General features: G+C 44.1%; 1 protein-coding gene and 1 long non-coding RNA gene across 2 annotated transcripts; both read left to right on the top strand.

Annotated features, from left to right (window-relative positions):
* Positions 1-533: 533 nt before the first annotated feature.
* LOC110070644 (uncharacterized) lies at positions 534-17,383 on the top strand. The gene is made up of 8 exons (XM_072979960.2): positions 534-582; positions 1,596-1,712; positions 4,266-4,352; positions 5,126-5,233; positions 10,296-10,412; positions 12,860-13,012; positions 15,305-15,442; positions 17,124-17,383. The coding sequence occupies exons 1-8, from the start codon at positions 534-536 to the stop codon at positions 17,318-17,320; spliced, it is 966 nt and encodes a 321-aa protein (XP_072836061.2). The 3' UTR covers positions 17,321-17,383.
* A 1,741-nt stretch (positions 17,384-19,124) lies between these two features.
* LOC144584335 (uncharacterized) lies at positions 19,125-24,225 on the top strand. The gene is made up of 4 exons (XR_013538519.1): positions 19,125-19,339; positions 21,625-21,735; positions 22,845-22,961; positions 23,896-24,225. It is a non-coding gene; the product is annotated as an uncharacterized LOC144584335 (long non-coding RNA).
* The last annotated feature ends 44 nt before the right edge of the window (positions 24,226-24,269 follow it).

Here is a 24,269-nt window from a genome sequence, read left to right on the forward strand (position 1 = left end):
CTATTGTGACTTTTGTCCTACTTCTTTGTTTACTGTATAGAACAGTTTCTTTATATCTGTGGTTTTAGGCATTCATGGTAGATTGTGGAACCGACCCCCCCCCCCAATACGGGGTCCTTACTGTACTGTGTTTTTTTTTCAGCTGTACTTTTTTTCTTTATAGTCATGGTACGTGATACACTGGGTCCCCGAACTGTAGGAAAGGCAAACTGATAGATCGGTTTGACTCCCCTCTTTAGGAGAAAGGCAGCCTGCAAATGACCCTAAATAAATAAATAAAATTAATAAGACAAGACAGACAAGACAGATTTTCTAATGGGAAAATCACTCCAAAGTTCAGGGCTCGTGTGAGAATTCGAACGAGTCTCATGCCTTGGCATTGATCTGTCTCACTGTTATTGTGCCTATAAACTGCAATAGCTCAAATGCTGACCTACATACTTCCTTCAGATGTTTCCGTAGCCACCTTGCACTAAACATCTGGGCTCACCGTAGAAACAGTCTGGTACATTCTCATCATCATCACCCTCACTATGCAGGCTCTCCTCCGACACCTCTACCTTTTTGTGCTGCTAGCAACAGGTAATTAACAATGCATTCAGTTCTCCTGCTAACGGCCACCTACTTTACTTTGCCTGCGTGGATCAATACGAGTACTGGAATTCGATGATCACAAACGGTCCAAAATTCGCAACAGAATTTTAAAAAATGTCTCGAACATTTGTATTGGGGAAAATGCCTACAAAAGAGTGAATGTTTCTGAAAGATAAAATTTGAAATGCATTCTGTTAGGGACAATTACTTGCACAAAGTGTATCTGTTAGGAAAAATTAGGGCAAAAAAGGGAACGTATTTGGAAAAAAAATATGCACACAGATAACAGAAATGCTTGCTAAAAATATAACAAAATCAAGGTTTTTGCTGTGGTAATCTGATTGGTTGATTGATTGGTTGATTGATTGATTGATTGAATTTGTACCCCACTCATTTAGTCAACTGACTAGTCCTGTACTCTTTGCAGGATTAAAAAAAACATGTTCCTTCAGAACATGTTTGAGATGAAATAAATTTAGGCTTGGAAAATCTCCCACAGTTTGGAAACTGAAGCTAAGAAAAGCAAAATGGACAGAAGTGTCCATCTTAATGAACCCCATCGAATTCCACTAATTTCATTTTCAGCTACTCCGTTTGTGATTCTTGTCCATGTCTCTTTTGCTTTTCCAAGCAAAGTAATATACATGATTAATATACATTAGTAATAAATAGTGGGTGTGTCTTCCTTTTCCACATCCTAATATGGACACATAGATGGGTGCCCAGTTGATGTCCTTTTGGAGAACTTTTGAATCAGACCTTGTCTTACTCTCGTATTTGTATTAAAGGGCTCTTTGCCACCCCCCATGCACAAATGCCACTGATTCTGTTCATGTTTGTGCATTTTGTCCAAAGACAGGGTACGCCCCCAAAGCCTCCAAGGAGGATTGGGTTGGTTGCACACAATGCCTAAGGAAGGCAAGAAAGCTGATGCTGTTTACACAATATCTAACACAGTGAGGTGGCTTGATTTTCACATTGTCCCTCTTCTGTACACCCAGGTGCCTCTCTGGAATGTGAACATTGTCAAGGGTCTGGCAATGTCTGTAGTGGTCCAAAGGAGGCATGTCCTGCTGACAAAGATATCTGTTATACTGGATATTCTGAAGATACCCTAGGTTTGTGCAAATTGTGGAAGCTGTAACGGGACAAGGGGAAACCACTGGACACTGAAGCCTGACAAGAGGGGTGGAGAATCTTCAAGATGCTGTCTCACTGGGGCAAGGTGGACAGCCTTCCCCGAACAGCTAATCAATGTCTGGGGAATAAAGTCTTTCTGCTCAGTGTATATCACTGAACACTGGGCAGGTTGTTAATCGACAGGCTGGATAGCTCAGCTGTCGGGAGTTCGATTCTCCACTGTGCCTCCAGGGAGAAGAGCCAACCTGGGTGGCCTTGGGCAAGCTGGACAGTCCCAGGATGCTCTCAGAAGAAGGAAAGGGTCAATCACTTCTGAGCAATGTCTACCTAGAAAACCTTGACAGGGATCACCATCAGCCAAAACTGACTTGAGGACACACCATTATCATTATTTGGTATTCACTTAATCAACCTTTCTCTTGCTTCTACCACAGAGGGAACATTGGCTCAGAACATCGTAAAGGGATGTGAATCAACAGACCTGTGCTCTTTAGGTCCCGTACACTTGCATGTTAGTAATGACAAATACTACAACGCCAGATATGCTTGTTGCCCATGGAACAACTGCAATGATGTATTTCCTAAGTGTAAGTATATTTGCTTTGCATCCTCTACCATTTTGCTTTTCTTATTGTTCCTTACTCTCCATCCTTTTGAAAACCCGACGATCAGCTTATTTTTGATCGTCGTAAAGCAAAAATCAGTTCCCTAAGCATGGAACCAATCATCGCTAAGCGAAATTCCCTCATTTAGACCATTGTTTTGCCATCGCAAAAGCAATTGCAAAAACATCGCCGTGAAGTGGATTCATCATAATGTGGGGTAATCATTAAGCGGGACACAACTGTACTTTGTTTTCTTCACTGGACTCTCTGTAAGAAAAAGTCTTGCACAAGGGCAACACAGGGCACGATCCGGGTCTTCAAAGTTACAAATACCATAATGCTCCATCCTTCGAGTTCTACCTACTTTACAAGCGCCTCACAGACACCTGAACGTGAGGCACTTGTGAGAAAGGCCTAAATTATAAGGCTTATTCTGCGGCTTAGCTAGGCCTAGCTTCACCTGTTTCCTTTTTCCTGCCCCAGGGCTCGCTGGGAGCTCTCTATCTGAGCAAGGAGCTCGGCCTAGCAAAGCCTCAAAGCTGTCTAATAGAGGTCTTCATCCTGGGTGCAGCCTATTCAGGTGTTTCTAAGGTGCCTGTAAGGTGGATAGAACTCCAGGGATGGAGAATAATGGTATTTGTAGTCCAGAAAGTCTGAAAATCCCATCCCTGGTAACAGGGCTTCTTTGGGAGGCTTCATGGTCAAACCTCTGCTTGTTTGAAAGGGAGAACAAGCAAAAGGGACTACTGTAGATTTTCTTTGGGTCCTTAAACTTATCCGAGTGTTGAGAAAAGGATTGATTTGAATGCATGAGTAGGCACAATAATCTAGCCCTGCTCTTTGTCCATCACTGGCTTCGAAGGGAGAGGACATCTCTGTAGCAGGAAACTTCTGCTATATGGGGAGTCTCTTCAGACAGCTGGGGATCCTAAAATCTCAGTGTTCCCCAATGTGCGAATATTCTCCATGTGCCGCCAACATTCACCTCTTTAGGCTGTCTTTCATCACATGTAGACAGTGACAGGCATGTTGCTGTGTGTGCACTGAGCACGTGTGTGCGCATGTTTGTGTGTGTGTGTGTGTGTGTGTGTGTGTGTGTGAGAGAGAGAGAGAGAGAGAGAGAGAGCTCCCTTTTCACATATCCAGATTAACCCCTTTTTGTCAATGCTGCAAGAGGGCTCCTCTGTAGCATCTCTGAAATAACGGTTATTGATTAGTTTATTGCATTTCTTCCAGTAAGATCCAGGTGATGTAGGACACTTCAACCCACTTAATAGTAGTAACAACAGCCCTGTCAGATAGGCTAAACTGGGGGGAGTGTTTGAATGAACCAGTAGGGCCCTTCAAGTTTCTTGATTCAGTGGGGACTAGAATCCGGATCATCTCCCGTCCTGGTCCAGTGCTAACCCTAAATGATATCTTAGAGCTTTTCATTACCACCTGTTGATTGAATACACGTGATTACATTTTTCACTAGAGGGGGGGGGGTATTTGTATACAAATACAAATATCCCCCACACAGCTGGACTTAATGAGAGCGCGGTCCATGGGGCTGCACTGTCCACTCGTACGTCCAGCAGTGACAGTGGTCCTGCTCGTCCTTCCAGTCACTCCCAGAGCCCCGCTCTCTGTCTGCTTGGGATGGGCACTCAGCAGCCATGCAGGGAGGCTCGTCCTCCCTCCCACTGCCCAGAGTGGCCAGATGAGCAAGGAGAGAGGGGCACTTCAGGAGCGATTGGAAGGATGAGCAGGGCCACCATCACCCCCCGGATGATGTGTGAGCAGAGGGTTTAGCCCCATGGGCTGAAACCTCATTAAATCCAGCTGTGTGGGGATATTCATATTCGTCTACAAATACGAATGCCGCCATCTCAAATTTTCACTTCTCCACTTCCTCTTAAAACTCCTTCTGTTTCCTGTTCTCAGTGTTACCAATCAAGGAGGAAAAGAAGGTGGTTCAGTGCCCTGCTTGCTACTCCTGGACAGGGGAGTGCGGTTCCGACGTGGTGAACTGTACCGGGAAGGAGATATATTGCTTTTCCCTGACCTCGAAAATAATAACTAGTAAGTATCATTTCATGCACATTATGTGGCTTATGGAGGCAACTGGGTTTATGGAGAAATGGAGCCCCTTCACTGACCACAGGAGACTAAATGGGGAACAACAACAACAACAACAACAACAACAACAACAACAACAACAACAACAACAACAACAACAAGACAAATTGAGAGAGAGAAAAACAATATGGCCCCTTAAAGATTTTCTTGTCCTTGACTGTAGGTCCTTCTTTGCTGAAAAGGCAGGATGGGACCCACGGTGTTGGCCAAGGATAAGGTTCATTTCAACAAGGCAAGGTCATGCTTCCCCAATCTTGGGTCTTCTAGGGCAGTGGTCCCCAACCTTGGGCCTCCAGATGTTCTTGGACTTCAACTCCCAGAAATCCTATCCAGCAGAGGTGCTGGCGAAGGCTTCCGGGAGTTGTAGTCCAAGAACATCTGGAGGCCCAAGGTTGGGGACCAGTATTCCTGGACGATGAGTTCCTGAATATCTCAACCAACTTGGAAGTTGCTTTCGACTTTGAACCCCAGAAGTCCTAGTCCGATAGGTCTCAACATTTCTCATCACTGGCTGTGTTAGCTAGGGCTGATGAGTGTTCAAATCCAAATCATCTGGAAAGGCACCAGGTCAAGGGAGGTTGAATCAGATGATCTTTCTTGAGATATTGAGCAGGGACAGCAGTTGTTGGCTAATTCTTACCCCCTGTTTCTTTTTCAATGGCCAGACGGGACCAGTTTTGTCACCATGAAAGGTTGCACTTCTAAGGCTGTCTGTGAAACAATGAAAACCGGCGCCCTCGCCATGATCATAAAGGAAGTTAAAGAAATGCGCTGTACGTCTCTCATTTCCAAAGGGTCTCAATTATTTGGGCCCCTCCTGCCATCTTTCTTTGGGTTCCTGTTCGAGAAGATCCGGTTGTAACAGGCAGCAGCATGGGACTGCACCAAGATCCAAAGGCTTAAATCTACCTCTCTTTAATCCATGCACTTCTTTCTTGCAACGTGATTTGGTCTTCCGGCTAGACAGTCTCTCTAGTGTCAGCGAAAATAATAATAATAAAGAAATAAAGAGGTCCTAACATGAATGAGTCACCAATATTTTCTTCCTCGCTGCAAGTTCGTCAAGATTGGTTGATGTCAGTCTCAGATTGATTTTGCACATATTTCAAGGTTGGTTTGGGCACCTCCCTGTAAAAGGTGCATTACTGGATAATGTGCTGTGTGTTGCTTTTCTGTGCGAGTGTGGAAACACAGTAGGATGGGATGGGTTGTTCTTTTTTTAAAAAAACATCAGTCAGCCTCTACCTTTGTGCTTGCTGCATTTCCATGCTTAGCTTCACAGGTGGAAAAGACAATAGCTTTTGCACTGAGACATGTTGTACTTAATCTCAATTAAAAAAAAACTCATCCAAAAAATACTTACTGTCTCACTCTCACACTGGAGTTGAGAACATTCGTAGTGCTGCAGCCTTTGTGTTCCAAAATCAAGTCTCTAAATCAAAACAATAGTGAGATTTTTTTTCCATGTCCCTAATTAAAACCAAAACACTTTGGGATTCAAGAAGATTTCTTTATTGGTTGTTCTGGGTTTTTCGGGCTCTTTGGCCGTGTTCTGAAGGTTGTTCTTCCTGACGTTTCACCAGTCTCTGTGGCCGGCATCTTCAGAGGACAGCACTCTGTGCTCTCCTCCTCATCACAACAATACACCCACAACAAGGTACACTAATCACCCATCTCCTGAAAAGGACAAAAGCTAATCTCACAGCCATAAATACTCAGCTCCCAAGCAAACTACACCAGAGCACAGAGTGCTGTCCTCTGAAGATGCCGGCCACAGAGACTGGCGAAATGTTAGGAAGAACAACCTTCAGAACACGGCCAAAGAGCCCGAAAAACCCACAACAACCATTAGATCCCGGCCGTGAAAGCCTTCGCAAATATAAGATTTCTTTACTTTGGCCATCTTGTGCATTGATAAATCCTGTCCTCAATCTTGACAATGAGCTTTAGTGAAATTAGGTTGCAATCTCAATGCTTCTAAGGAGTAAACAACATTCAGGATCTACTTCTAGAGCACTAGGCTGAAACGTTAAATTTAATCACCAAAGATGTACTGAGCAATAGGCTCTTTATTCATCCCTGCACCATTTTCCTCATCTAACTGTACCTTTGCAACAAGCGATCATGAGCTCCATGGGGAAAATACAGGCATATTATTCCTTGTGAGCAAAACTCATTTTTAGAATGTGGCAAATTAGGTTAAGAAAAGGATGTAGGAGAAATGATTAAACCCCTCTCTTTCTACAACTCCATGGTTCTGACCATATTTTTTGTGCCACAGATTTTTTTTTTTTAAAAAAAACATGTCTACTAATTTTGGTTGAATTCCTCCCTTCATGATCATCCAATTCCCAGATGGCTGTGATGATGCCAACCTTCTACAACACTTTAAAACAGTCATGATCATAATGGGGGGTGCCATGGTAACTGCTTCCTCCAGCCATCGCCTCCTGTCTTTCCCTCATTAACTGTCATGGGCCTACTTCAACTCTAAATGTCTTCCTGTCACCGGTGAGTCATAACATTAGCCTCCTATTTTTTCCACTAGCAGATAATTTACCAACCAAGCAAGGGAGACAGGAATTAGAGACACACTTTTTTTTAAAAAGAGACATATTAAAATTAGAATAAACCCTCTTATTTATTTAGCAAGTTTCAGTAATAGAAAGGAAGGACGTCTGAAGGAAATCCACTAGATTCTCATTTACTTTGGTCATTACTTTATTGTAGTAGGCATAGTGGAACAGCCAGTACTGGTTACAGAACGTTTTCAGGGATGGTGTGGTGAACAGAACAAAGAGTGGGGGAAAAAATCTCTTTTAAGGTGTCACAACACACACAAAACACACATATACAAGCATGGCTAAAAATCAATAGATCTGAAACCAACATATTGTAGCAACTTTAAGCTTAACAAATTTCTTTTAGTATGAGGTTTTTGTGGACAACAATCCAATTTTTCAGACACTTCCAAAGAAAATGTATTTCTGAAGCACTGCATTGAAATATATGTACAATAGAATGCCCCACCCCACCCCGTGGATGCTGGAAAATGCAGATTATAACAAACAGTATTAAAAGAACGAATGCCATACATAGCATGGTATCTGGCTCCCTCTAGTGGCCACCAGTTCTGCTAATGATGTCATAGAAACACCACATTTTTCTGTATATAAGACACCCCCATGTATAAGACGCCCCATTTTTTTTCTAACAAAATTTTTCTTTCTTTGCAAGAAAGTGGAGGAGGAAAGCAGGGATCAAAGCGCTTTGATTCCTGCTTTTCCCCTCCACTTTCTTGTGAGGAAAGTGTTTTCTCCCTGTACTTTCTTTGCAAAAAGCTGTTTTTCCCCTCCACCGTTTGCAAAGAAAGTGGAGGAAGTGCTTTGCACATCCACTTTCTTTCTTTCCCCCCTCCTTACTATGGTGTATAAAACGACCCTCAATTTTTCCTCTAATTACTTTAGGAAAAACTGTCATTTTATACACAGAAAAACACGGCATCTTTCTCTAGCATAGAACACGCTGTACATAGCATGGTCTCTGGCTCCTTCTGTGGTGCTGGAGGAGGCTCTTGAGAGTCCCCTGGACTGTAAGGAGAGCAAACCTGTCCATTTTGAAGGAAATCAAGCCTGAGTGCTCACTGGAAGGACAGATCCTGAAGCTGAGGCTCCAATACTTCGGCCATCTCATGAGAAGAGAAGACTCCCTGGAAAAGACCCTGATGTTGGGAAAATGTGAAGGCAAGAGGAGAAGGGGACGACAGAGGACGAGATGGCTGGACAGGGTCATCGAAGCGACCAACATGAATTTGACCCAACTCAAGGAGGCAGTGGAGGACAGGAGGGCCTGGTGTCATCTGGTCCATGGAGTCACGAAGGGTCAGACATGTCTTAACGACTAAACAACAATAGGCTCCTTCTAGTGGCCAGTTCTGGTAACTTCATCTTTTGAAATACAGATTTCTAGGACTTTTAATATTTTTCATATTTTCAGACTGATAAGTGAATCAGCAGATATTGCTCTTGTGGATATGGGGGTCCTACTGTATTCATTTATGCAAGAACCATGGACACCATTTTGAACCTTTCTACGGACTAGGCTGCTGAAGGGGTTGGGGCATGAATATTTTTTCCTCCATCTACACATCCTTTTACATCCACATCTTGCTGCTGCATGACATTGTGATTTCTGCTTTGTATACCTAGCAGTTAGGTTGTTTATGCAGTACAGCTCAGTATGCAACAGCAAATACCTGCACGAACTGCTTAACACGGGACAATTTGATGGTGACGTTTTTTGCTTTTTGGTTGGAGGGTAACTAATAAGGGATCTGAAGTCAGATATAATCCCCAAGCTTCGTAAAAACCTCTTAGGAAAGTTACCTTTTCAAGCTAGGGCTCTAACCAGCATTCAGTCAGGGTAGCTATGCTACCTGGAGGAGTGATCTGGAAGCTGTAGTGGAATTGCTCTATATTGATCCATTGGAAAATCAGCTATTAGTGGTGGGGCATAGGGAGGGGATTTTCAGATTTTTTTTGGACTACAAACCCCATGATGATTCTTTCAGGGAATGTTACCTGATTTACAGACACCTTACAGACACCTGACTTTGGCTCACCTGGGAGAAAGGCCTCAACTGGAAGGTTTTGAGGCCTAGCTCGGCCTAGCTTCCTGTTCAGAAAGAAAGCTCCCAGTAAGCACCAGTGCAGGACACGACACCAGTTTTGTGCAGAGACATTTTTGTCCAAAATGGGGCGAGGCTAGGGAAAATTACCACTTGCCAAACATGCTTTCTGTGAATGTCTTTACAGGCTAAGCCAGGGAATTTGATTCATCGCGGAGAGAAATGTTATATGTTTACTGTCACCATCACCAAAATGAAGCTTCTTCTGAAAATCCTCTTCTTTTGTGTGCTTCTAAGAACTGGTGAGGAAGGGCTGGTCACCTGTTAGAGTGTTGTTTAATCAGGATGAAAACTAGGGATGTGCACTAGCCCCCAACGTTTGGATTTGGAATCACAGCCCTCCAGCATGTTAAAAAATTAAGAATTTCCAGATATCTGGGACTCCATTACAGTCAAAATGAATAAAAAGAAACAAACAGGTAAAGCTTTTTAAAAGCATTTCCCTTTAAAAAATGCATACCAATAGCCAATATTGCCAAAGTGCTAGAAAATGACTGTAACGGGCATGCTGGTCGAATCCTGAATAGTGGGAGTGCCGGCAGGAAATGCTGGGGAAACGGAGAATAGGTTGCCCCGGGGAGTGGGCAAATGCCCTGGGGAGTGGAAAAACACCTCCTACAGGTGATGTGGGCAGCACATCACCTGTAGGGGGTGGGAACTGTGCCAACCGCTTGGGGCGCAGCACAGCTGAGTGACCACAGTCTTGGAGTAGCCGTTGGTAGGATGAAAGAGGCAGAAGGAAAGGGGCAGCAGACTGAAACAGGGCATACCTAGTAGTCTGAGAACTGGGTATATACTGCTTGATATACCTGCAACAAAGGCACATTAATTTGTTTTCTCCTTCTCCTCCTTTCTCCTTCTCCTTCTCCCTACTTCTCCTTCTTCTATATTACTGTCATTGTCCTCCTCCTTCTCTTCCTCCTATTCCTTCTTCTCCTCCTCTTTCTCCTCCTTCATCCTCCTCCTCCTCCTCTTCCTCTGCCACCTCCTCTTTCTCCTTTTCCTCCTCCTCTTCGTTCCTCCTTCTCTTTCTCCTTCCTCCTCTTCCTCCTTTTCCTCCATTTCTTCCTCCTCCCCCTCCTCCTCTTTCCCCTCCTCCTCCTTTTCCTCCTGCTCCTCATTCCTCCCTTTCCATCTTCTTCTTCCAGGTACTTTTTTGGAATGTGAAACATGCAAAAGCCTCGGCGAGACCTGCACAGGCGAGATGAAAACCTGCCCCAAAGGCAAAGATACCTGCCTGACTATATATACTGAAAGCAATAGGGGTGAGCATGGTGGATGGTGGAGTGGATAGGATGGAATTGAGTAATTACTTTCTGGATGCCTGAATTCTGGGTTTGTAAAGCCAGTCCGTAGGTTCTTTAGGGTCTTGGAGGTATGTATGGAAGAGGGCAAAACCTGATGCAAGGAAAAATGGCATTGTTTCCAATTAAGAGAGCCCTGTTTCTAAATAAAGAGCATCTGGTTGGTTGTGGGTACATCTAGTGGGATCCTAAGCTTTAGGACCAACATTCAAATCAGAGTGATGGCAGGGGTGGTATGGGGCAAAAGTAGAGAAATCGTGAGATAGTGTGGTGGAGAAGTGGGTCCAGCCATCTCAGGAAACATGTATAGTGGTGCCCCGCTTGACGACGTTAATCCGTTCCGTTAAAATCGCTGTTAAGCGATATCGTCGTCAAGTGAAAGAAAAAAAACAATTGAAATGCATTGAAAACTGGTTCAATGTATTCCAATGGGCGAAATACCTCATCGTCCAGTGAAGATCCTCCATAGGGGAAGCCATTTTCAATTGCTGTCTTCCGGAAATAGGTCCGGAAAACAGCAGGTGGCCATTCTGAAAATCCAACGATCAGCTGTTTTTGATCATCCAGAAGCGAAAAATCAGTTCCTGAAGCATGGAACCGATTGTCATGAAGCGGATTTTCCCCATTGAAACATCGTTTTGCGACCGCAATAGCAATCGCAAAAAATTCATAGTGAAGCGATTTCATCGTCTACTGGGGTAATCGTCAAGCGGGACAACACTGTAGTCCATACTAGGATTCAAAGAGCCCAACTTCAGACTCAAACCCTGTGCTTCTCTCCAGCGGTTCAAGAATGAACTGCTGAAAAGCTCAATGGCTTAGATTCCTGGCTGAGGAGCCAGAGGCTGAGAGTTATTTCCACTGGGCCTCTTTGACCGGGGGGGGGACTTGATGATCCACGCGGTTCCTTTTAGCTGTTCAATTCTGATATTATTATTATAGGCAGTAGCACTGAAGAATAAGCAGGTGTATGCAGGAAATGTGCAACAGGACCTCTTCAAGAGCAGCTTTTTCTTTAAGTTTCCAGGTCAAGAGAATTTAAAGGACCAGATCAGCTCCAAACTATAGTACAGTGGTGCCCCGCATAGCGATGTTAATCCATTCCAGGATTAACATTGCTATCCGGAAATATCGCTAAACGGAATGTAAAACCCCATAGGGATGCATTAAACTCTGTTTAATGCGTTCCTATGGGGGAAAAACTCACCGGTAAGCGAAGATTCCCCATCCAGCCACCATTTTCGCCACCTCGGTAAGCAAGGGCAGGGCACGAAAACGCTGCGGGCGGCCATTTTCTTGATGCGGCGGCCATTTTGGAACTGCCAATCGGCTGTTTCCCTAACATCGCAATGCGAAGATCAGTAAGCGAAACGCTTACCGATCATCGCAATGCGATGTTTAGCCTATCTAAACATCGCAATGCGATCGTAAAAACGATCGCAAAATCCGCATCGCTATGCGGATTCGTTGTTAAACAATGCACTCGTTATGCGAGGCACCACTGTATTTGAAATTACAGACCAGGGAGCTATTTGAGGGAGTTGTCAAACACATCTTTAGTTTTCAAGTCACAGGTTTCCTCCTCTTTTGAGTATGTCTCAAAACGTACCAGGCCCTTGATGCATTTAGTGGATGCTTTTAGGCTTTTTGACGATTCATCGTTCGTTGGTTTCATAATTCATGTCTCTATTCCTACCAGTTTAAGAGATCCATTTTTCATTGCAATGGTGCGCAAAATGAATGCCATTACCATGGGACGTTTTTGCAAATCCCACAGACCCCACATTCATTTTTTTAAAAAAAAAATGTGTGCCTGGAGGGGGGAAGGGAAAGCTAAACCTCTCACCCCACAGCCTGCCCCCCATCCTCTTCCATGGCCCCATCATCTCCCTAACTGGTCCTGCCACGGCCTCCTCCTCCTCCTCCATTGCTGCAAATGGGTGCCACGTGACACTGGATCACCCATTTGTGATCCTATAGCCTGCCCTTGCCTTCTAGACAGGAGCAGAGTCTGCAGCCTCCTGGAGGAGAAGCCAGGCCTGCCGTGTTTCAAGATGGCCGCAGAGGCAGAGGACAAAGAGGAGGTGGCAATAGGACCAGGCAGGGAGGCGATGGGGGGCAGTGGAAAGGGGGCAGTGGGCAGGCTGTGAGTGTCGGGAACAAACCAGGAAGTTTGTTAAATTGCAACAAAAGTTCGTGGTTCGGGTTGATTCAGATTTGTCGGTGTTGACGAACCCGACCTGATGAACCAGTTTGATTTTCAATGGATTTCCTGGTTTGTTTTTTTTAGTTCATGCCCTTCTCTAGTCTCCATGAGTCGAATGGACTTGACAGCACATGTTGTTATTATTATAAGGCATGTCACTAACATGGTCCAGCCAATACCCTCCCTCGTCTTCTCCGTTTAGATGGACCAGAAATTCAGAAAGTCGAAAGAGGGTGCGGCAGTAGTTACCATTGCACCTTCCCTCCGGTCTACTTTCATTTGGGTTACGGAAAAGTCTACAGGTCAAACTGGGTGTGCTGTAAAGGGGAGGAATGTGGAAAAGTTCTCGTTAAATGTAAGTATACCATTTTTTGGCATCCTCTTGGTAAGTTGCTTCTGTAAAGTTGCAGGCCAGGCAGTAAACCAGCAGAGGGCACTGTGTGGCTGGCTCGAAGCTGTAGTCAAGTGAGGTTGCAAATTATAGACAGCAAATTCCACCAGCCACTATTCTACTGACCTCCCACTACACAGAATGTTTGGCCAGCACGCCAACCCAGGATCGTGGCCTTGTGCAAGAAAACTCACCCTCTCCTTCCCAAAGTTTATGTCTGCATCATGATCCTGCATGAACGCACTGAACAGGCTATCCACTTAGCAGATGCTTGAAAGACTGGCCGCTTCATTTAATGGGCCTCACTCTAGTTCATTTAGGGAATAAGGCTGCAACTTTGGACTATGCTCCTGAATGCCCTTCCTGGAAGTCAGATGTACGCACTTAGCAGGGGCCACGTCAGCTCCTCCAAATGCTTTCCAGAAGTGACTAAGTTACTTTGAAAACAACTTACTGTATTTTTCTGTATATAAGATGCTCCCATGTATAAGACGCACCCCACTTTTCTAATCCAAACTTAAGAAATCTAAGTGGGACTTAGCAAGTGTAGGGGGAAAAGGGATCAAAGTGCTGCAGGATCGCTTTGATCCCTGCTTTCCCCTCCACTTGTTTTTGTTCTCTCCTCAGCTTACCTCCGTGTATAAGATGACCCTCAATTTTAAGTCTAAAGATTTTAGACAAAAGTATAGTCTTATACACAGAAAAATACGGTATTTCTCTTGAGGGAAAATATGGATGATGATGATGATTTGCAAAGGTGTAAGGGCCCACTCTTTGTTTCAGATGAGAATCATAGCCTCCCTGAGATCTTATTTTGCTGCTTTTTGGAGAAGAAAGTCCCCACAATTGTGGATTTTTTTCTCCCTATGGGGGAGACAAACCATCTTGGGCTTAGTTGTGCCATAGTCCCACATTTTTTAAAACCAAGGGGTCCACCACTGAAGACTTTCTGCTTGTACTTTATCGCAGGAATAGGCAACCAGTCGGTCTCCAGGTATCCTGGTTTACAGTCCCCATAAGCCCCCACCCACGTAGTCTAGGGCCAGAAGTGAATGAATTATAGTTGAACAATTTCTGGAGTCTACCAGCTTGTCTATCCTTTGCTGGCAGATCCCAGGAAGACGGATATTGCAATGGCAGCAGAAGCAGGGGAAACTGCTCCACCACCACCTTTCCTCATTCCTGCCTCACAAGAAGACTGATTCTGGTCATGGAGGTTCCATTTAATCATGCACTACTCATTGATGCATCTTCTGTGAAATAATCAAGTCCCATTCAAAGACAACCTATAAAGTACACAGAGAATGCAATGGGGTGTGTCATTGGCCACCAAGCAAATTCTAGAACTTATACTTGGCAATACAGTGATGCCTCGCAAGACGAATTCCTCACACAACGAAAAACTCTCAAGACGAAAGTATTTGTGATTTTTTTTTGGTGACTCGCAAGACAAATTTTTCTATGGCTGTGCTTCGCAAGATGAATTATTTCCTTTTTGGGGGGCTTTGTTTTAAATCGCACCACCGTTAGTACCATGCTTCGCAAGATGAAATTTTCGCAATATGACATAACTCGCAGAACGAATTCGTTTTGTCTTGCGAGGCATCACTCTACCTTATTCAGCCAATATGAAGGCACAAAAGAAGTATTGCCATTTTAGAGATTACACCAATCTCTTGATCAGTCAAGTTGTCAGAAAAGAAAGTAGGGAACAGATGAAATGGATAGAAGACTTGATCTGTGGAGTCTGCATGGTGTCTTGAGATGTAATGAAGAAGGGAGGCTGTGTAGATAATGAAAAGGGGCTCATAGGGTGTAATTGTGTTAGACTTCCCACCTAGAGAAGTCTATAGATCTGCTTCTTATGCCTTTTTGACTGGCCTAATAAAGGCTTCCTCCCAATCACAGATAGCTAGAGACAGCTGGATAGCTCAGTGGCTTAGGTCTCTGGCTATGCTATAGAGCCAGGGGTTGGGAGTTTGATTCCCCGCTGGGCCTCCTTAACAAGGCTGGACTCGATGACCCATAGGGTCCTTTCCAGCTGTGCACTTCTAAGATTGACATACTAGGTATAGGTGTATAGATATAAAATAGATACAGAAACACCTTAGCCTCTGTAAGGTTCCATATGCCACCTCCATTAAGCCAGCTTTCTCTGGCATGATGCCATCCAGATGTGTTGGATGATCATTCCTAGAAGGCCCTGGGTTAGGGGCTTGCTCAAGCTGAAGCGAATCCTTTGGTCTCTGCTTTCAGTACCGCCGAAGGCCATGGAATACAATGGAAAGCAATGCCCTGCCTGCTTTGCATGGTCAGAAACGTGCAAAGCCGAACTAATGAACTGTACTGGATGGGACACCAGCTGCTTTGAGATGATCACCGCATCCACTGCTAGTAAGTGTTTCCACGTTCCTTGGCATGGCCTTCTACTTCTGTCCCATTTGATAGGAGGGGTTAAAATTAAGAGCGATTGTTTCAGACCAAGGTTGAGTTGCAGAGGGATGGGAGGCCAGGAGATCTTGTTTTCTTCTGGAAGAGGAGATCCTTCTTTGAGACCAGATGAGCCGAGGAGGTTGCCAGAAGCCTCAGGGATTTGCCGTGCCTCTCTTGGCTCAGCCTGAAGGTGTTTTGAGGAGTCTTATCCTTGTTCAACTTTGGCAACCCTAAAGGTCAGGAGTGAGGAGAAGGGACTGAGGAGAGAGCCCGTTTGGGCCGACTTTGGTGAATCCATCGTGACCGTTGAAGGCAGGCACAAAGTGGAGCATGAGCACTTCGACTCACGAGCCTTCCTACGAGCCTTGCCAGGGGCAAAAGTCCTGTGGGCCATCAGCGAGGTTTCCACAAACCCCCCAACAGGGGAAGGAAGCCTGGAAAAGCTGCCCCTGTGCTTGTGTGTGGCATGAGAGGCAGACCGGGCTGTGAGCCGTAGCAGGAATGGTGACCACTGCAGCTGCTGAGCCACGTATTCTGCCTGCCTGGTAATTGAGAAGTAGTTGATTTCCCTCTTGTTGGCAGTTACCATGGCATGTGGGTTAAGTGGGCTTGGGATGAGTTTGTGGCCCATTTACCCAGGTCCCTCCTACTTCCCATCTTGTCTCCGTTCCTTTGCTTTCTCTATGTCTCTCATGCCAGCAGCATCTGACATTTCAGGGTACTGAGCTAATAGGTAGAGATGAGCGTTCAGGGCTTAAACCTACCTTAAACAAACAAACAAAAAGTCCAGTTTTCTATTTGTTCTACTTGTGCTGCAATCTCTCTCTTTCTTTGCCTGGAGAGTGAAAGACAATCGGAAATTCTCTGAGTCTTTAGCCCTTCAGAGTTGCACATTTCATTCCTGGGCATCTTCTAGAAAGTGTCTCTGACCGGAGCAGCCGTGGCAGTGGTGGCCCTCAGGAAGAAGAGTTCGAGGCACTGCTGCTCCTGCTTTGCCACCAGAAGTGGGCATAACCTCCTGCCTCATGATGGATTAGTCCTGCTGACCACTGCCATGTTGCCTGAGGACAGTGGGGGTTGGCATCCAACCAAAACAGGGGAGCCCCAAGATCTGACCCTTGATCTATAGCCTGGCAAAGTCTGGAAGCTACAGTTTTAAATGCATGAGTTACCACTGCAGTGTTTGAAACATGATCCAGTGTCATTACTTCTTGCAAAACTTCTTAACTGTTAGAACAGTATGACAATGGAACCAATTATCTTTGGATGTGGTGAGCGCTCCAATGCTGGAGGCATTCAAGAGAAAATTGGTTTTTGTGATCGCTGTGGTGCTTTGCAAGATGATGTTTTCTATGGACAATTTTCGCAAGACAACGATTTTTCCCCATTGGAACACATTAAATAGATTTCAATGCATTCCAATGGGGAACCACATTTCGCAAGACGATGTTTTCACAAGACGACATTTTTCATGGAACGAATTAACATCGCCTTGCGAGGCACCACTGTATACTGTGATTCTATAATTCAGCATTGAAAAAGTAAGTTGGAATCAGGTCAGACTAGATAGACGTATTTTGGAGAGCAACTATTGGAAATGATGACTCTACTGATCACCTCCCATCATGTCTCTCGTTTCCAGATGGAACTCATGTGGACCAAATTATGATGGGCTGCACCAACAAATTTGTGTGTGCTACGATGGAAATCGAACGCTCAGATTTTTGGTTGAATGGCGACACAATTCAGAAGGCCAAATGTAGATCTCTGGCATCTCGACTCGTAAGCCTCATCTTGCCAACCTTTTCTGGGCTGTTCCTGCTGAAGATTTTCTTGTAAAAGGCATTCATATGGGGATGCATCCGCTCCTCATTCTAATCCAACCCCAAGGTATCCGTTCATCAGTTTGACATAATGCTCATTAGCTTCCGGATGGTTCGCCCTCTCCTGCTCTCACTGAAAATAAACATCAGGCTTATAATAGCAAAAAACGCCAATGTGTGGTACATCTTCATTTGTCCTCTTGGTCCATTAAAATTCTTCACTCAAACATTCCATAGAATCCATAATATAGATTCTGACTCAAACACGAGCTTGGCAAATTGATTTTTTTTTTCAAAGTAGTTAATGTTGCTGGATCTGAAATGTACTTAGCTACTATCGCCCAGTTGCAATTTCACAAGTAAAACATTTACATTCCTATTCCTCAAATATAACAGGAAAAAAAGTTACAATTTTAGTTATTTTTGTTGATGGCACCTGAATGCTACAAACAGGTCAAATCTGGTACAACACGTTGTTGGCACCTTTAAAAAAAATAACCAGCCAATTGTTCTGTATTTCCTGTTTTGTGTGTGTGTGTGTGTGTGTGTGTGTGTGTGTGTGCGTGTGTGCGTGTGTGCGTGTGTGCGTGTGTGCGTGTGTGTGTGTGTGTGTGTGTGTGTGTGTGTGTGTGTGTGTGTCCGTCCATCCTTTCATTCTCAAAGGGCACTAACAAAGGGCTCTCTGCTGGTAATGACAGATATCTTAAGACTCTAGAATTCTTTCTTGGCTGGTGACGTGCAAACTATATGAGGGATGTAGAAAGCATTCTTTGCTTCTTTAATTTTCCAAAGGATGGAAAAATTAAAAAGAGGGTATGCTTCTGTAGTTACACATGTACAGAAGGGAATTCCTGTAGGTGACCTTTTGTGGGCAAACTTCACTTGCTGAAATTCTTTCTTACGCATTTCAAATGGAGTCTGTGTGTGCACTTGGAGAAAACATGAATTCTATCTGCCGGTTCCACCACCTTCATTGGTGTGTTTGGTGGGGACATGAGAGAGGGCCCTCTCTGGTACTTCTCCCAGACTTTGGAACTCCCTCCCACAGGAGAGCAGGCTGGCCGCATCTCTGTTGTCCTTCTGCAAGCAGGCAGATGGCCTTTCTCTTCAGATAAGTTTTGAGATGCTGGATAAGGGGAAGGCTGGGCTTCACTGCTTTGAATATGTTTTGGTGTTGGTTTTGCTTACCATTTTTTGGGGGTGTGCTATTTGTTTGGTCCTTTTTAGCATTTGCATACTTACTGTTTTTAGCTTTGAATATTGTAAACCATTTGAGTTCTTTTAAAAAAGAAAGATATGGTAAAAATAAATATTACAAACAAGCAAACAAATCAAAAATCAAGGGAGAAAAACATCAGTAAAGATTTATAGATCAATTAATGGTAGATATCATGAGTTGTTTGTTGTATCAGTAAATCTTTTTATTAGAGTACTTAGTCCTTCTTCTGTCGTGAGAATGGCTGATGGTCGGATTCTGAAAGCTCTCCTAGTAGGGAGAATTAGTGCAGGGAAAGCGCCCCAGAGGGAGATCACAACTGCGATACAAGGGTATCTGCAAGCAGGATCTGAAGGCCTTAGGAATGGACCTCAACAGATGGGAAACCTTGACCTCTGAGCATTCAGCCTGGAGGCAGGCGGTGCATCACGGCCTCTCCCAATTTGAAGAGACCCTTGTCCAGCAGGCCGAGGCCAAGAGGCAGTCCCGAAACCAGCAAAATCAGGGAGCTGGACAGGGGACAGCTTGGAAGGGATTGTTTAGATCAGTGGTGAATGAAACCACTGGGGAGGATATATCAAGGATCTCCTGTCAACTGTCCTCAGACTATAGAAGCTACGTATTTGGCTAAAGAGTTGCATCATTTCTAAGAAACAGAAACTTATGAGGAAGAGCATGGTCATGTGGTGAAACTGTAATCTACTTAATTCCTTCATAATTGGGTGCACAAGGATCTGAAACGTGATATTTAGTGGAAGGAGGGTTACACAGCTGTCTCCTGCTGAGAAGGATCCTGCCTGCAGCCTTCGAGAAGGACGGGTGAGTTTTCATTTCTTTGGATGTTAAAAGAAGAACCAGATGGCAGTGTAGATCCCTACTTGATGTCTTCATAAGTGTAGCATGTATGTTTTTCAACCTTGACACGACCAGCATTGTATAGATATATTATGCGAGGCTTAATAAGAGTTGAACCACTTGAGGCCTGCTGCAAGCTGTGGACTACAAACCCCATTATCCTCAGCTAGCAAAGGTCCACCAAGCTGTGAAATACCGTGTATTGATCACCTCTGTTGGAATGAAAGCTTTTTCAACACGAGTTCTACGGTTAGCCTCCATCTTTGTTTCGGGAGAAGTCCCATCCCTGAACTTGGCATGCTTTTGTCGGTTTGTAGGAAAGCAAAATGGCTTTTTCCTTCTGTTCCTTTAGAAACAACCTGGCACATTTAAAACATTTAAGGAGAAACGTTTAAGGAGACAAGAGCTTTATCTCTTCATCCTTGTGTAAGGAAAAGCAAGCTTTTGCCCACTTTCTCTCTGGGTGTCCAACCTCATGCAAGCTGATGTCCAACTTAACATCACAGAAGACCACCTAGAGGTGTTGCAAAGGATAGACAGAGATTAGCAGTTTGACTGTGCCTCATAGGAGGACAGCCAGCCGGTGCCACCTTGGACAAGCTACACAGTCCTAGAGCACCCCCAGAAGAAGGGAATGGCAAATCTCTTATACCTAGGAAATCTTGGAGTAGGTCACCAAAAGTAAGAATTATGCGTTTCTGGAAATATTCCGAATTCGCCGAATAAACCCATATTCGAATAATTCCGAACGTATCCAAATCTGAAAGTGATCATTCCAAATGCTTGTAATAATAATTGGAGTGACATCCTGTGTGACACCTGAAGGGGGCAGAACCATTTTAGATGGTCCGGAGCATGTTTCAAACACGTGCTGAGGTGTTGGTGGTAAGAAGATGAGCCAAAGCAAGGGCAGATCTACTATAAAACTAATGAAGTTGAAACATCAGGTTCTCTAATCCTGAAGGAGCCCCAGAACCAGCTTTAGTTCATATTTTTTTAAAAATTGTGGTGATCTGTTGTGGAACAACCTCTTGGAAGATGATAAGAGTGGTTACCCAGGCCTTGTTGCTGGTTGTGAAGGAGTTATCGTTGGGAAGAATGATCTTGATTGCTTGCCTCTGTTTTTCATATCTAGGAGGTGCAACTGGCTTTTCAATTGTGGAGGGCTGTTCTTCATAGTCTGCATGTAACTCTAAACCATGTAGGGTTGCCATAATGCCATATTTGGATTGTTCCGAATATATCCAAATCTGAATGTGATCATTCCAAATACCTGTAGTAATAATTCCTGATATCCAGAGTCCTATTTGCTCCTCTAGATTTGAAAGCAAAAGAGCTAGGTTTTTGCTTGCTAGCGAGAGGAAGAAATGAAGGTGAAACCCCTTTGCTCACACATCCCAGAGTGATTTCTGGAGAAACGAAAGTTCTCTGGATACTCTGTCATTAAAAGGAGTGGAGGAAGAGGACTCCGTGCCTCCTCATTGGCATTGCCATGGACTACCCAAGGAAGCAGAGAGGGGCTGGGGTGAGAGTTATCCCTGTACAGTGGTGTCTCGCTTGATGACGTTAATTCATTCCAGTGAAATTGCTGTAAAGTGAAAACTTCGTCAAGCGAAATAAAAAAGCCCATTGAAATGCACTGAAAACGGTTCAATGCGTTCCAATGGGCTGAATACCTGCTAATCCAGCGAAGATACTCCATACGGTGGCCATTTTCGGGTGCCTGTTAAGCAAAAAATGCCTCCTAAAAACAGCGGGGCGCCATTTTGAGTAGCCGGCGGCCATTTTGAAAACCTGACAATCAGATGTTTTGATTGTCCTAATGCGAAGAATCAGTTCCTGAAACAGGGAACCGATCGTCGCAAAGTGAAAAAACCCCATTAAAACATCATTTTTGCGATTGCAAAAACATTGTCGTGAAGCGGATTCATCATTATATGGGGTAATCGTTAAGCGGGGCACGACTGTACTTGATGTTTACCATCACTAATGAAATCTAGAATCAAGAATGTGAATGACATCCATTCATTGACTTGTGGCAATTTAGCTTATGTAATTTCACTTAGGCTTGTGTAAATTGCCAACAGGATTCCAGCCAACTTGCACTAAATTTGGATCACTAATACAGAGGAAAACATGGATCCTGCTAAAGAAACAAGGCCCAGTTCTGCATGAGCCCAAACTCGGGCTTAAATTCAGGAAGGGGAATACTGGAAGAAACCTGCTTGTCCTAAATATTTTCTTTACAGATATTTTCGACCATAGAACTTGCTCTTGGGAATTATCTCTTGCACTGTGCCTTTTCATCATCATGAAGTCTTTCCTGAGAATCTTCCTTGTCTCTGTGCTTTTGACAACAGGTAAGGAGCACCTGGTATAGCCTATCAGGGAGGAATTGGTCTTGGATGGGGGAAGATGTTCAGGAGTTCTAAGCAGGCATCTTTGGATGTCACAATTCATCAGTATGGCTTCACAAAAGAGGAGAAGCTTGAGTTGGGAGTGGCAGGTTGCAAACTCAGCTTGCATGCAATGCATAGGAAGGAAGGAATTGGTAGAGACCATCTTTGGTATATTGGCCGTAACGTCCTTTGACCTATGCTGACCTCAGTTTCTTCTGCTCAATACTAAGGTCTTTTTCCTTGCAGAGAAGACATCCTGGCGACTTCTCACAAAATTGGGAGCAGACCAGTTAGTTAGACATAGAATGAGGGATTTCTGGTTACAATGTGTTTCCTATATGAAACAGGACTTTTCTTATTTTGTTAACCTGATATTTTCGCCTTGGTTGCTTTCTAAGTTTCCTCCTCTGTGGATCTTCATAAACATGAAGACAATTGACTGAGAGTTTGTTAATCACCTTCTATCGGAGTTCGATTGAGAGCATATTATCCTACTGTCTCTGTGTATGGTTCATGAGCTGCACAGTGGCAGAGAAAAAGGCAATTCAAGGGGTGATTAAGACGGCCCAAAACATCATTGGCTGTTCACTTCCCTCTTTGGAAGAATTGTATAAGAACAGATGTAAGAGGAAGATATCTAACATACTGAAAGACTCCTCTCATCCAGGATATCAGCTCTTTAAACTATTACCATCAGGAAGGAGATTCAGGGTATTGAAAGCAAGGACAAGCAGATTCAAGAACAGTTTTTACCCAAGTGCAGTATTGAGTTTAAATGTGGGGCCATAGGTTTTTGGTGGAATTTTAATTGCTGAGAGAAAACGGGGTATCTATATTTGGATGGTGAAAGTTGTGTATACTGTATTTTAACTTTTTTTTGTAGTGTTGTCCAGTTTTACCTTGGGGAAGAGCACCTCATTTCGTTGCACCCACTTGTGAGCGCAATGACAAATAAATTTCTTATGTCTTATGTCTTATGTCTTATGTAAGGTTTTGTACTTTGCTCTGGCAGATAACCTAGGAACTTGACTGTCCCATATGTTCCATTCTCTTTTCTCTTTCCTGCCCAGGTGCCTCTTTGAAGTGTGAAACTTGTATTGGTATCAACACAAACTGTAGTGGCCATTACGAGACTTGTCAAGCTGGCCAAGATATCTGTGCCACTTTTACTAAAGAAACCACAATAGGTGAGTGAGAGATTAGAAGCCAGAATGAGACTGCAAACAGGCCTAAGATGCATGCGGGGCAAATTATGATGATGCCATTAAGGCCAATCCTACCTGTAGGTGGGGTTAGATGGCTTTTAGGTGTTTTGCAAAAGCAACACACTATCATTTTCTTAAACGGAGTAGTTACCGCCAGAGCTTTCTGCCATATGTACCAAATTATCTTGCTTGGCTTCGGGAGCTGTCCAACTTGACTTGGGTGAAGGTGGGCCACCCTTTGCTTTTCTACCTGAAGACTTCAAGCTGCTTTGCACATACGTCCGCTGGTCTGCCGGTTGTGTCATACTCCAATATGGTGATGGAGTGAGATCTTGTGTGACACCGGAAGGGGGCAGATCCATTTATATGGTTCGGGGCACGTTTCCTCCAGTGGAAAAGAATGGAGGTGTTGGTGGTAAGAAGATCAGCCAAAGCAGGGTCAGATCTACTATGAAACTGATGAACCCCTAATCTTGAAGGAGCCTCAGAAACAACTTTAGTCTACATTTTAAAAAAAAAGAATTATGGTGATCTCTTGGAAGATGATATCCGTGGTTACCCAGCCCTTGTTTCTGGTTGCGAAGGAGCCGCCATAACATAAATCTCCAGAGCTCCAAAAATGTACATCTGCCACTGCAGCCAGGTGACTGCTGTTGCTGGTGGTTTTGAACTTGAGGCACAATGATTCATTTGGCCTAAGAGCAGGGCCGGCCCTGCTGGAAACGACGGGGAGGCCGCTGGTGTCAGGAAGCGAATTTTTACTGTGCTTTGCACTAGCTTTATCTTGCTAGCCAGCTTGAGCATGCCAGTGAAAGCTGCAAAGGGAACTGGACAGGTAAATGCACAAACATGTTTAGCTATTAGTTATCTAAGGGAAGAATGATCTTAATTGCTTGTCTCTGTTTTTCATATCTAGGAGGTGTGACTAGCTTTTCAGTTGCGAAGGGCTGTTCTTCAAAGGCTATATGTAACTCTAGACTACGTGATGTTAGCCTGGAGGGAGATGTGACCAATATAAAAATGGAATGCACTGATGGGGCTGCTCCAGTGATGTCTTCCATCTTCCTGACTCTTTCTGGGATTCTGCTGATGAAACTCCTTCTGTAATGAATTCTTTGCAGCCACACAGAAGAGAAGGGGGCTTCCACGAATCATCTACAATCCTTTTTATGCTGAACGAGTGGTCTTCCATAGAAGGATTCGGTGTCATCTTTGAATTCTCAGTAAAACAATTTAAAAACACAAACGCGGTCCTGGGAATAGGACTGAAATTTAATCTTTGTTTGGTTT

Source organism: Pogona vitticeps, chromosome 9, assembly GCF_051106095.1.
Source record: "Pogona vitticeps strain Pit_001003342236 chromosome 9, PviZW2.1, whole genome shotgun sequence".
Classification (NCBI taxonomy): Eukaryota; Metazoa; Chordata; class Lepidosauria; order Squamata; family Agamidae; genus Pogona; species Pogona vitticeps.